We start from the raw sequence: 14,149 nt of genomic DNA, 5'->3' as shown, positions 1-14,149 counted from the left end.
CGTCTCGCTGACAGATATTTGTAGAGCTGCGGGCTGGGTGACCCCCCAACACATTCGCTAGTTTCTGTAGCCTTCGTGTTGAGCCGGTATCCTCTTGTGTTCTCACCTCAAATGGGTAGAAGCACAGAGAGACCCCCGGCTAGTGTCGGCTTGCTAAACTGCTCCAGAGTGTCCGTACTGTAGGCCCTGTCGAGCTCCTCCATCCCATCGGCAGCCAGATGTGGCAGAGTGTCTGGCACCAGGCCCTCACTCGATGAATCCATGAGAACCGGTAGAGGGCTGGGTGTCATATGTAGTGACCTAACTGGATCCCATATGTGTATTCTTCACAGTATAGCTTGAAGCCTGTGTTTCCCCGGCAGACTTATCTGCCATTCCTCAAGAGGGTTACAATCACCTCTAATCTTCCATATGTACCTAAATGGTTATCCATATGTGTAAATGCTTCCGACACCTCCTTCGAGAAGGATGGGGCTTCCGCAACATTCCTGTTCCAAGTAGAACAGGTACGTTTTCCCAGTGTTATCCAATTTCACTGAGTGGGTAGTGTTAAGACAACAGTGACTGGCCTTCCTGCTGCGAGCCCTGGTCGATACCCTAGGCTGAGAATCATCAGTTGTTGTATCATCCCTGAAATTCCATATTGGTGTACCCTTAGACTGGACCCATGAGCAAGATGGGAGCAGCATGAATTGTAACATAACTATCTAATCTAAAATTCTTATCTTCTTCCTGTAGGTTTTTGAAAAGTTCTGCTGCAGAGGAAGTGTGTCAGTATTTCACTGAAGTTCTGGGTAAAAGTACATTATTACTGAAAGAACTGGATCTGAGTGAAGATAAATTAGACGATCTGTATTGGGAGAAGCTCTCTGCTCTTTTGATGGACTCTCATAGCAAAGTGGAGAAACTTATGTAAGAATAACTTCTCTGTTTATCATTATAAAAGACTGTCAGTTACATGTATCATCAGATATGAAGACCTGTTGATCTGATGTGTGTTGAATATGTGCAGAATTATGAATAATGCTGTTTTTGTGTTTAGGCTGAATAATTGTGAGCTGACAGAGAAAAGCTGTTCAGTTCTAGCTATTGTTCTCTCCTCCAAAACCATCCTGAAAGAGGTGAACCTGAACAACAGCCGTCTGCTGGACTCAGGAGTCAAAGAGATCTGCGAGGGACTGAAGAATCCTGTGTGTGAGCTGAAGATACTCAAGTGAGTGCATTTCACCATCAGCTACACTCAACACCACAGCAATCAATGGAATATTATATATTTATTGGATCTGCTTACCTCCAGCAGTGGGAAAATTTGAAGAATATGTTTTTGTTGCTGATGTGTGTGTGTGTGTGTGTGTGTGTGTGTGTGTGTGTGTGTGTGTGTGTGCGTGTTGTAGTGGTTTTCATTCAATAACTGCATGGACACATATTTGTACATTTTCACACAGAAATTATGAGCCATAATTAACCTCACAACAGTGTTATCTCTAAATACAGAATTTAAATAATAATAAAAAAATTTAAAAATAGTTATAATAATATTGGTTCACAATTATATTTTTTCCTAGGTTAAGGATATAATTTAGAAACAAACTTAAACCACAGCTACACTCTTAAAAATAAAGGTGCTTCACGATGCCATAGAATAACCTTTTTGTCTAAATCGTTCCATAAAGAACCTTTCTGTTTCACAAAAGGTTATTTGGGGCGAAAGAAGGTTCTTCAGATTATAAAAAGGTAAGAAAGAGATGGTTCTTTAAAGAACCTTTGACTGAATGGTTCTTTGTGGACCCAAAAATGGTTCTTCTATGGCATCGCTTGAAGAACCTTTTGAAGCACCTTTATTTTTAAGAGTGTATATGCAAAAAATCTAACTCATTTCTTTTCTAAATTATATACGTTTTTATTAAATAAGTTTATCACAGTTGTCTCAGTTATAGTGAAATGTGAAGGTCAGATTAGATAAATTTTTTTTTGACAATTCAATGGGCTATGTGTTACATACTTACACAATGTAGGTGGCAGGTCTTCAATTCATACTCTGAGAGCAATGGTAATTTATTTAATGTATAGGGTATATGTCCAAATACCTGATTACATACTTTGAAGTAGTGGTTTCCAGCCTGGTCTCGTTGTGTATACGTAGGTATTAGTATGTAAAGGTTACAAGCACAAAACATACATTTCTGTCAGAACCACTATCATCAAAGATGATTGACAATTAGCATACAGTTTAGCAACAGAACCAACATAAATGTATTGCAGATATCATTAAGATTCAATAGTTTAATGTACACATTTTAGAAATTAGCCTGATTCAAAAGATAATCAGAAGGCAAAATTCTGACTGGATGAGTGGAGGAGCTGGGGATGGAGGAGGGTCATTAGCTATTGAGCAACGTGAAAGCTGCTGATAATACTGAAGGACCTTATATAGGAAGCTGAGATAGGCATTGTATTCCTATAGGTAGACAGGGATCAGCTGAGAGTCAGCTGTTGCAAGCTTGAATCAAGCATAGCGTTAGTACTGGCAGGTCATGTTAGTCCAAACTGTATGCTAATTGTCAATCATCTTTGACGATAGTGGTCCTGACAGAACTAACGTGACCTGCCAGAACTAACGCTACACTTAATTTCTGTCAGAACCACTATCGTCAAAGATGATTGACAATTAACATAAAGTTTGGATTGGTGGTATGGTTCTGTTCTGGGAAAGAACTACATGCGCATCTATGCAGCCTAGCATAGATAAGAGCAGGGAGAGCAGCAATAACTCCCCAAAACAAAACCATATGCTGATATCCCCAAACCCAAACTGACAGTGAAAATCTTAAAGCCTTAAGCAACAAGCATGTTGTCCTTACCCAATGACCCAAACAAGCATGTTGCCAAAACCCACATAAGTAAGGAATAATTGACTCCGGGCCGTTGAATTATTAGAAAAATAATGCACACCCGAGGTGGTGATGCGGCCACGACGCGAAGCAGAATTATTTTTCTAATAATTCAACGGCCCGGAGTCAATTATTCCGCTTATACTATGGTTACCACACCTCAAGACATCGATCAGATGATATATTTAAAGGGATTCGTCTGGTTTTTGTACTTAAATCGCTATTGTGAGTAGGATTATTTCTTAGATAAAATATCTTAAAAATACATATTTTCCAAAAAGTTACTGAAGTAAATGTAATGGAGTGGAGTTAATGTAGTTTGTTGCATACACCTCTAATTATAAAATGAGTTTTTGTGAGAGTGCATACCTCACGCTAGTCACTGATGGCTTCAGTGGTAGGAACGATCTTTGCACACTTTCTGTATAAAATGTATTTCCAGTTTGAATAATCATTTTGCTTTTCATACTACTAAAATAATCAATGAGAAATCTTGATTTTCTCATAAATAAAAAAAAGAAATAAACTAATTAATAAACTATTCTTAGCCAGAATAGTCTCTAAACACTTACAGTCATAATTCTCTAAACACTTCATTATCATAATTTTTAATATCAAGAGCAATATTAAACAATAATCATAATAATTTAAATTCATTTTTGTAATCATAATATTGCAGCCCTCCCCTTTTGAGTTCCTGTTTTTTAATTATGTAATTTATGCAGTCTGTTCGCATTTTTATCGTGTAAATACATGTGTGCCAACTTTGAGCTGCATTATTAATTGTAATGTTAATTGTAAATGTTAATTGTAATTCATGAATTTATTTTCTGTAGACTCTCAGACTGCAGTATCACTGAAGAAGGTTATAAAGCTCTGGCTTCAGCTCTGAGATCAAACCCTTCACACCTGATAGAACTGGATCTCACAGGAAATGATCCTGGACAATCAGGAGTGAAGGAGCTCAATGATATACTACAGGATCCAAGCTGTCAACTAAAACTGAGGTGAGGTGAGACATGATGAAATAATAAAAAATAAATTATATGCTAAATATTCATACAAAATACTTTTTCAGTAATACAGTAATCTGCAAATGTGCTGATGTTCAGTAGTGTGGTATTTGATTTCCATCAAGCCCAGATTCCCAACACTATATTGCTCTACAGCAGATCTATGAGTATCCAGGTCTTCACAAATGTGTCCAGAAAGATCTTGAGACCATTCAAAATGCCAATTTCATTGTCCATATTTGTACTGAAAATGAAGATCTAGTGATCCGATGCCCTGCCGCTTCTCTTGACATTTATACTTTCTCACTGTTTCTTTCAAATAAATATCTGAATGTCAAAAAGACAAAATTATTATTTTGTGTATTTATTTGTTCAAAATAAAAGTGCTGAAAGTAACTAGAGCTTGTCATTAAGAACAATGACAATTAATTTTGTCTTTGAAGGGGTCATATGATGTTGCTAAAACGAACATTATTTTGTGTATTTGGTGTAATGAAATGTGTTTATGCGGTTTAAGGTTCAAAAAACACATTATTTTCCACATACTGTACATTATTATTTCTCCTCTATGCCCTGCCTTTCTGAAATGCGTCGATTTTTACAAAGCTCATTGGTCTGAAAAGCGAGGTGTGCTCTGATTAGCCAGCTATCCAGTGCGTTGTGATTGGCCGAATACCTCAAGCGCGTGACGGAAATGTTACGCCCCTACGATACTGTGATGCCCTGTCCGGCCGGAGCGACGAGACAAAAACATTAAAACTCATTATAAACGAGGCGTTTGTTGCATCATGTGGGGACATAATTACGGATTATAATTACTTATACTGTCTATTTACGCATTGCATTGCGCCGAGTAAACATAAAACCATGTCTGCATTTGTGATTGGAGAAATGACAAACAACAAGCGCTACTCTACACTGCCCAAAACTCGCGTTTGAATCGTCAGTGGCAAATTCTTTATATATAAAAAACGTACTTACAGTCTGTGAGTCAGAACAGCTGGCATTGTAGTCTACTCTACCAGGTTCAGGAAACAGTCCTCCATAAAATGTGCTGCACACATCTGAATATTTGGGTTGAACTGTTCTGGAACAGTGTTGTAAATACAACTTAACCATTGATTTCTAGTCGTGTCCTCTTTTGGAAGGCCAAACAAAGTAGTTTCGCTTTCACAACGAAACACAGCGTCACACACGGCGGCTAGAGTGAGCGGCGGCGGGCGGGCTAGAGTAAGCGTAGGCTGGCAGCTAGAGTGAGCGGCGGCCGGCGGACTCGACGAAGGAGCGTCCGGCAGACTTGCGGCAACCATATGTGACGACCCTGGGCTGGACTCCACTTCGTTCACAGTGAAAGCCGATCCGGCGATCCACAGCGTGAAGTTGATGTATTTACTCAGTGACCAGCACGGAGCTTGTAACACTCCAAAGAGAAAGGAAAAATTGAAATCGCATCATATGACCCCTTTAACATATTTTAAAAGGCAATGGACATTTAGTTCAGAATTAAATTGAATCGTGCATCAACTTTTGCAGGTTTTTGAGAAGTCCTGCTGCAGATGAAGCCTGTCAGTATGTGACTGGAATTGTGGGTAAAAACCCGTTACTCCTGAGCGAGCTGAATCTGAGTGAATGTGAACTAGGAGACACACGAGTGAATCAGATCGCTGCTCTACTGCAGGATAAACACTGTACACTCAACACACTGACATGAGTATTTCACATCATTTTAAAATGTTATATTACTTTTAATAGCAGTTACTGTACTTGACAATAATATTTTCTCATTTGTTTGAACCAGGGGCATTTTTTCTCTCAACATCACAGTCACAGTAATGTGAAGTATTAAAATTAAACAGTAATTGTAGAGAGAGAACAATGGTTTTTCTAATAACATTTTGGAAATTGTACATCCCGAATGTAGATGAGACATGCAGTAATTCAGATAATTATGCCAGATTGTTTTAAAATATAAATATTATGTGTATGAATTTTCATGTGTAGGATATTAAAAACGAATAGGACATTTTTATCGTAATAAAAATTTGGCAGAAAGCAATGGAAGGGTGAGAGGGAGACTCATACTCAGGTCACCTGAAACACAACTGCACCATGTGTTAGAACACTGACTCCTACATCGCAGTGCTATTCTGTCAAAAACTTGTTTGATTGTTTTCTGCTTAAGAAATACTTTCATTGCTTAAGGCAAGACACCACAGGGTGAATCCGGAAAAAAAAAGTAGCTGTTAGATATCACCATAATTCCCCAGCTGCTTACTTGCATTGAGAATGAAAAAAAAAAAAAAGTTAAAAATAAGAAGGTTTTATGAATGTTATATTTAAATATGCAAATAAGGCATTGTCTGATTAAATATGCCCTAATTTGCATACATTTAGAGAACAGAAATCTAAACACTGATGTGATCTGATCATTTTTCTGAACATCTGAAACCTAAAGCCAAATTCAAAGTTTTATTTAATTTCGTTGACTTTAGAGTCAAAGGTTTTACAAAAAGGATTTTGGATAGCTCTTTTCATTGCTCAGAATATAAAGCGTTCAGAATATGCAGCCATGTGAAAAAGAAAGGATGGCTTTTCCATTTCTGCCTAGATTTTGTTAAATAAATAATGACATGGTGTGATATGTCATGTGTTGTTGTTCATCTGAGGTTTTATTTTCCAAATTTTATCTATCTATATCTATCTATACTCTAAATATGTTATGAACTGGCTCAAAATCACAACAGAAATAGGACACTTAATTAACAAAACTGGTTTAATTAAAGGTAATACATTTATTTAGAGTCAAACATAATAAGTCTAGAGCAAACAACACAAGAAAAAAACATGAATGAATGGTTGGAAATGGGGGTTTCAAATGGAGATGTGGAAGCAAGATTGGAATAATAACCCCAAGAACTCACTCTTCAACCAAAGAAATAAAACAAAAATGAGAGAGAGACAAAATCCAGGAGCTTCTTAAATAGGATGCCACAGGTGTTGCTCATTCTCAGTAAAGCAGCACCGGCCACCAAGTAGGAGTCTCTACCCTGGGATTTAAAAAAAACAACAAAAAAAAAAACCAAGGGGCATGGTTGTAACACTAAAACATCCAGTAGTTGTCAGCAAGTCACTATTATTGAGTGAGCCATTCAGTCATTCATTAAACAATTATTCCAAATGGCTGCTTCATTCAGAAATGAAGCAACTGACTATCTTTATGAATGGGTTACTGTATAATTGGCTTACTCGATTCATTAAAAAATTTGGATTCATTCAATCACAACAGCTCTGCTGTGGCTTTGGTTGGAAAAACACTGGCAATATTTTGTGTAAAATGTAACACGTTTATTGAACTGTTGTATAAAATCAATATCACATTTGCGGATATTTGAGGGAAAAACCACTCTTGCTCTTGTGATATTGCTAAACTGTAGTATGTATATACCCATAAAGGGGCATCTTTTGCCCTGTTGACTTGTATTTTAATTCGAACCCGGTCTCATGAAAATGCGTATAAATAGTATGCCAAATAAAAACGAAAACTCGTGGTATCGATACGCAAAAATGGACTTTGGCGTGTACATGATACGCATGTGTTTGGCATGCATATGATATGAAATTTGTTGGCGTGCATATGATACGCAGTTTTCGCGTACATATGATATGCATCTACCCCACAACCCTAAACCTACCCATCGCGTAGCATATACATGCCAAAGTCCATTTTTGCATATCAATACCACGAGTTTTCGTTTTTATTTGGCGTACAATTTATACGCACTTTCATGAGATCGGGTTGTTTAATTCAGTTCAATTCACATTTATTTGTATAGTGCTTTTCACGACCGTTGCAAAGCAGCTTCAGTAAATTTCAGTAAATTTCTACATTACATTTAGTAGTTTATAGGTGGAGATCAAGGTGATGTCAATATATTATTTTAGGGTCATATAACAGAATTCTCATGGGCTACATCATGTCCTGGATTATGTTTGTCAGCAGCTGCATGCAATGTAAGATGATGTGTCTAGGCCAGGCAGGGTATGGTAAATGTGTTAAAAATGTTAAATAATTATTTGTTTTCATAGTTAATTGCTTCGATTTAATTTGATAAATCAATCATATAATTGAAATCTATAGATGCCAATAGATAAAGTGTAATAAACACTGAAATGTGTATGTTTTTACTTTTTTTTTTTTTTTTGTATTCCAATTCTCTGAAAAAAATAGCAGTTATGGAAGCAAAATCTTATTTTTAAAAAGTTATTGCCTAGTGTCTTGCCTTAAGTAAAAACATTTCCAGTGTATGGCAGAATCTTGTTCTTGGTACAAGATGTTGATACTTGTAATTGTTTAGCCAAAAGAACATTGATTCACTAGAGTGAATTATGACAATTGTGAGTAAACAATAACTTTACAGAACAATTTTATGGGGGGCCCAACATTGCCTTTTCTCTTTCTGTCTTCAGTCTGTGTGGATGCAGTATTACGGAGAAACAGTGCCTCATCCTGACTTCAGCTCTGAAATGAAACCCATCACACCTGAGAGAACTGAACCTCAGTGGGAATAAAATAAAGAACACAGGAGTGAGGCACATATGTGATCTCCTGAATGATTTCCACTGTAAACTGGAGATATTGAGGTGAGGAACACTTTATACTCAGTATCTCACGATGAGCCTGAGTATTTTGTGATCTGGTGAAGTAAGTGCACTGATACCACTTTTTCCAGAACAAGACCAATGCTTTCATTTTTGGTCACCAAAAATAATGATTACCAATACCTGTATTTTCATTTTAATTAGCAAATAGAAGTTTCCTTGAGGTATTTTCACACTTAATTATGCCTGTTAAAATGTATTGTATGAGCTTCTTTCACTGTTCTTTCTATTGCTTTATCGTATTTTGTCTTTCATTTAACAGCACAGGAATTAGATCAGGGGTCACCAAACTCAGTACTGGAGGGCCACTGTCCTGCAGAGTTTAGCTGCAACTCTAATCAAACTCACTTGAACCAGCTAATCAAGGTCTTACTAGTTATACCTGAAACTTCCCGGCAGGTGTGTTGAGGCAAGTTGGAGCTAAACTCTGCAGGACACCGGCCCTCCAGGACAGAGTTTGGTGACCCTTGAATTAGAGCTTCTGAAGTGCAGCAGTACAGAAATCATGGCATTTTCCTGTAATGATGTGGGTTACCACTCATATATAAATCATTGTTTCTACTTGCATATACCATTTTGTTTTAACCCAAATGATGCTTATGTGCTGAGTGATGAGCAATGAAGAGCATGCAACAGACGTGTGCACTCTCTTTCTTTCTCTCTGTCTCTATCCCTTTTTCTTTCTCCACACCATCAAGTAGTTATAGGCGCATTGTTTTACTTTCTTTGCTAGTGACAACCAAACTACAAATTGTCCAGCGATATGTGCACAATACACAATAAATATTATTAAAATTATTGATTAATATTAATATGATATAAATATCCTATTAATTAGATACATTTACATTACACTAGACATCCTTAATCTCTGATGTCTCCATTCTGCTCTCTGTTTGTTCTGTTGTTGATGTTCTTCGTCTTGGCATAAGTACAGTACTTGCACTGCATGGTATCTCTTTTTGGTATCGGAGCCTTTTAATGAGTATAAGTTCACAAGAACAGTATACGGCCCGATACCGATACTGCATCTCTAGTGAAGATGATCTCTCTTGTTTTGTTAATGTAATAAAGAGTTAGCTTCTTATATTTTAGTTTATGCTCTCTCTCTCTCTCTCTCTCGATCTTGCCCAATGTTAGGTTAAGATACTGTGATATGACAGTTGAAGGATGTTCTGCTGTGACTTCAGCTCTGAAATCAAACCCGTCACACCTGAGAGAGCTGGACCTGAGCGGGAATAAACTAAAAAACACAAGACAAAAAACACAATTATATGATGTACTGAAGGATTCACAGTGTAAAATGAAGCAAATGAGGTCAGTAACAATCACAAAGCGAAGAAAATTGTGTTTTGGTATTTGAATGAAACAGAATAGTTTGTTTGTCTCATTTCTCTGAATATAGGTTCACAGGCTGTGACATGACAGATGAAGATTTTTCTGCGCTGACTTCAGCTCTGAAATCAAACCCATCACACCTGAGAGAGCTGGCCTTAAGTGGGAATGAATTAGGACAATTGGGAGTAACAAACCTCAGTGATGTACTGATGAACCCACAATGCAAGCTGGAGAAACTAGAGTTAGTATCATTATGCTGTACATCAGTTACAGTGTGATGAAAGTTCATCATGCTTTTAACTATTGGACTGATTCAATGTGTATCAGTAGAAAAATAATTAAACTTTGAAGCAAAATGTGTACTTTGTGTAGTAAACCACACTCTAAAAATACTTTAAATTGTGATTTGTGTACAATATTTTCTTAATTTTCTCAAATTAACTACATATAAATGTCACTTTTTTACATTTTCACAATGTAAGTTCACAATGCAAGCTGGAAAAACTACAGTCAGTAACATTATACTTTACAGCAGTTACAGTGTGATAAAATGTTCCAATTAAGTTATTTATTTAACACAACAGGAGCACAGTATCATCTGGCATTTCCCCATCTGAAGAAAGATTCAAAAGTACTATGAGCTAATGGACTAATGGTTCAGTATGTTATGCAAAAAGTACATAGAGGTCCGTGGGTCTGTATTAATTGTGTTTGAGCTAGCTTTGAGAACTGCACTCTTTTTTCATTGCTTTACAGTATCTTGCTGCACACACATCGTGAGTGAGGAAAGGCTGGAAAAGGAAAGGCTGTATGGAAAACACTTATGCTAGTGTGTGTTTTATGCAAATAACTAACCCCAGGCACTCTCTTGAGTCTGGATTATGATGATGGTTTGAGTTGAGAACTCTGGTATATTGTAACAACGAGGCTGAGGTGGTGTTAGAATCCATTTGCAGAAGTTTATTAACAGCAGACTTAAGTGACAGAAGTGTTAGGCCAGGCAGAAAGTCAAAACCCCAACAGCAGTCCAATCCGTCAACATACACAAGGGTGATCCAAAAGGCAGAGACGAGTAAGCAGGCAAAAGGTCCAAACACAGTCATCAGTCCAAATCAGGCTATCAATGCAAAGGGGTAATCCAACAAACATAAAGCCGGTAATCAGGCAGAATCATACACAGATCAGGCAGGCAGAAAACAATGGAAGTGCTCGGTAAGGCAGGTAAACTGCCAATACTTCACAATGGGCAAATACACAGTCTCTTGCTCAATACTGATCAAACAGTAAATTATCGTAGAAGCAGAGGGAGCGGTCAGTACTCAGGCGAGGGCTCCCTCTGCTGGTGCGGTGTTACATGTAGGTTACAGGCATTCATTTTAATAGTACAAATGTCACTAATGATGTCTAAACTCAACCCCTTCTAAAATAATGACGTTTAAAAAAAGTGCATCCGTAAATGTCTTTGAGCAGGTAACTGTTTTCACTGTTGTTTTGACTCATTGAAAACAATTGCTTAATAAAATAACATTGAAAAAGTTAGGCTGCTCTGACATTCAATTCCCTTTCAGTCGGTCACTCTCGACGTCACGTCGGATGACTGACGAATTGGGATCCCAATTCGTCGGTCATCCGACGTGATGTCTCCGTTCCCTCCTTCAGGGAACGAGGGTTACCATACGTAACAGAGACGTTACAATTCACAAGCATTTTTTGTCCAAATAAAGAAGTGTGCTACGTGTACTGCGTTAGGCTAAACGAGACGTGTCATTTGCACTTACATATTGTTGCTCTTTTGTTAGTTTTGATTGCTTCTATTGTCCTCATTTGTAAGTCGATTTGGATAAAAGCATCTGCTTAATGACTAAATGTAAATGTAAAGATGCTTCAGACTTAGATTGTAACTAGTATCCTCAAATCCTAGTTATAGATTGGTTTATGGTTCTATAATTAAGGTTCCATGTTCGTATATTAGTCACTGTATTGTGTTTAGTCAGGATGAATTTAGTCTCAGGCTCAGACGTCATGCCCACGGAACGTTGGCTGAACGTCTGATGCATATGGCACACAAAAGTGGAAACACTTCAGGAGTTTCGAAGTCGTCATCTGATTGTTTGAATTATACAGGATTTCCGGGAGACGTGTGTGTCGCATTCTATAATTAAAATACGTCCCCAGTCTGTTATTGTGGTGACATTTCCACGCCCCGAAACTTGCCGCTGAACGAAACGAACTGTGATTGGTTGTTTGACATGTTGGTCAAACAGCCTCATGGGCGGGCCTTGGCCAATGAAAGCTGCCATTAGTGATGGGAAGTTCGGATCATTTAACCGACTCGGACCTTTGAGTCTCGTTCAGCAAAATGAACGAAGAACCAGGTGAACTACTTGACTAATTCCAGTACAGAACCTATAGGATGTTGCGCATGCGCGACTGAACGAATCGCTCCCCGATACGACTCGTTCTTCCCGAGTCACATTAAAGATTCGTTCAAAACGAACGAATCGTTCAAGAACGACCCAACACTAGCTGCCATGGGTTCCAGACCTTCAGCCATCAGTCTAAAGGTCTGGCTACGCGAGACTAGGATGAATTTAACTCACACATGAACTGAATATGGATCATTGTTCTTTCTCTTTCTGTCTTTAGTCTGTGTGGATGCAGAATTACAGAGAAACACTGTATCATCCTGACTCCATCCCTATGTTTAAACCTTTCACACCTGAGAGAGCTGGACCTCAGTCAGAATACAATAGAAAACAAAGGAGTGGAGATCTTGTGTGAAATACTGAATAATTCACGGTGTCAACTGAAGAGATTGAGGTGAGGAATATTCCCATACAAAAATCACAATGCTTAAAATCACTTTAACACTGTAATTTTAACTAAAACACTTTTACTCAATATCTCCCATATTTGTGGAAAATAATTCCTCCCAGTGGAGGAATATACACTGAACAAAATTATAAACGCAACACTTTTGTTTTTGCCCCCATTGTTCATGAGCTGAACTCAAAGATCTAAGACTTTTTCTATGTACACAAAAGGCCTATTTCTCTCAAATATTGTTCACAAATCTGTCTAAATCTGTGTTAGTGAGCACTTCTCCTTTGCCGAGATAATCCATCCACCTCACAGGTGTGGCATATCAAGATGCTGATTAGACAGCATGATTATTGCACAGATTATTGCACCCACCGCCACCATGGGCCACTCGATCCACAACGTTGACATCAGCAAACCGCTCACCCACACGACGCCATACACGCTGTCTGCCATCTGCCCTGTACAGTGAAAACCGGGATTCATCCATGAAGAGAACACCTCTCCAAAGTGAATTTATTTAATACACGAGTTTCACAATTTGAGTTGAATTACTGAAATAAATGAACTTTTCCATGACATTCTAATTTATTGAGATGCACCTGTATTAAGTTGAAGAAGAATGAATGTGTGTTCCTGCAGACACTTCGATTGTGCCTTTCATTTTTATTATTATCATGTATAATTTAATGATTTTTTAACTGCCCTTTTATCTTTATATTTTAAACCATTTGGCGTTGTAGAGCATAACTTTATACAATTAAAATATTTGGGTATTTTTATGAATTGGCTGAATTTTATCTATTGTACAATAAGGTGCAGTCACATTATAGAGTACTTTTGCATGGCAAAATTCTGCAGACATAAAAAAAAAAAAGACAGAATGTGAAGTGTGTGTGTGAGAAACGTTTTCCAAGCAGCTCTTTATTCTGCAGCACTTTATATTCTAGAACAATACTTTTATGAAGTGGCTGAGGATAAACTGCTTGAATGATAGCCTCGTTCGTTGTAAATATTTTGTGCAGTTTCGCCTGATGGATGGCCATTGGATTGGCAGAACAAAGCTCCAGCCAGTTCAGAGTTCACTGAAGCAACTTCTGTTGGTCAATTCTGTTAATTTCCCTGTCAAATCTAAACTCCATGCCACTGGAAATCCATCAGGCGAAATTCCTCATCAAAATGCATTCCCATTGAGATGACAGTGATTTTTTTCCCTCCAAATTTTGTTGAGAAAAGGCAAACATTTCTTCCTCTCTTTCTAGTCTAAATGACTGTGGCATTACAGATGTTGCACATTTAACCCAGTCGTTGGCCAAGACAAAAGCATTGACGTTTTTAAAAGAACTTGATCTGAGTAACAATAACATCGGATACTCGAAAAAGCAGCTCACTGACGTGCTACAAGACTCAAACTGTAGTCTGAGGTGA

The 14,149-nt window shown here is 37.8% G+C and overlaps 1 protein-coding gene across 1 annotated transcript; it reads left to right on the top strand.

The window, feature by feature from the left end:
- Positions 1-738: 738 nt before the first annotated feature.
- Positions 739-14,149, top strand: LOC107690524 (ribonuclease inhibitor-like; the record flags this gene model as incomplete). The annotated part of the gene is made up of 9 exons (XM_016488879.1): positions 739-912; positions 1,043-1,213; positions 3,728-3,898; positions 5,438-5,606; positions 8,442-8,545; positions 9,704-9,880; positions 9,969-10,142; positions 12,548-12,721; positions 13,984-14,149. Coding segments are annotated over 9 exons (1,480 nt in total), but the record flags the coding sequence as incomplete, so codon positions are not given.

Source organism: Sinocyclocheilus anshuiensis, unplaced genomic scaffold (assembly GCF_001515605.1).
Source record: "Sinocyclocheilus anshuiensis isolate Anshui unplaced genomic scaffold, SAMN03320099.WGS_v1.1 scaffold1985, whole genome shotgun sequence".
NCBI lineage: Eukaryota > Metazoa > Chordata > Actinopteri > Cypriniformes > Cyprinidae > Sinocyclocheilus > Sinocyclocheilus anshuiensis.
This window is presented reverse-complemented; position numbering and strand designations above follow the sequence as displayed.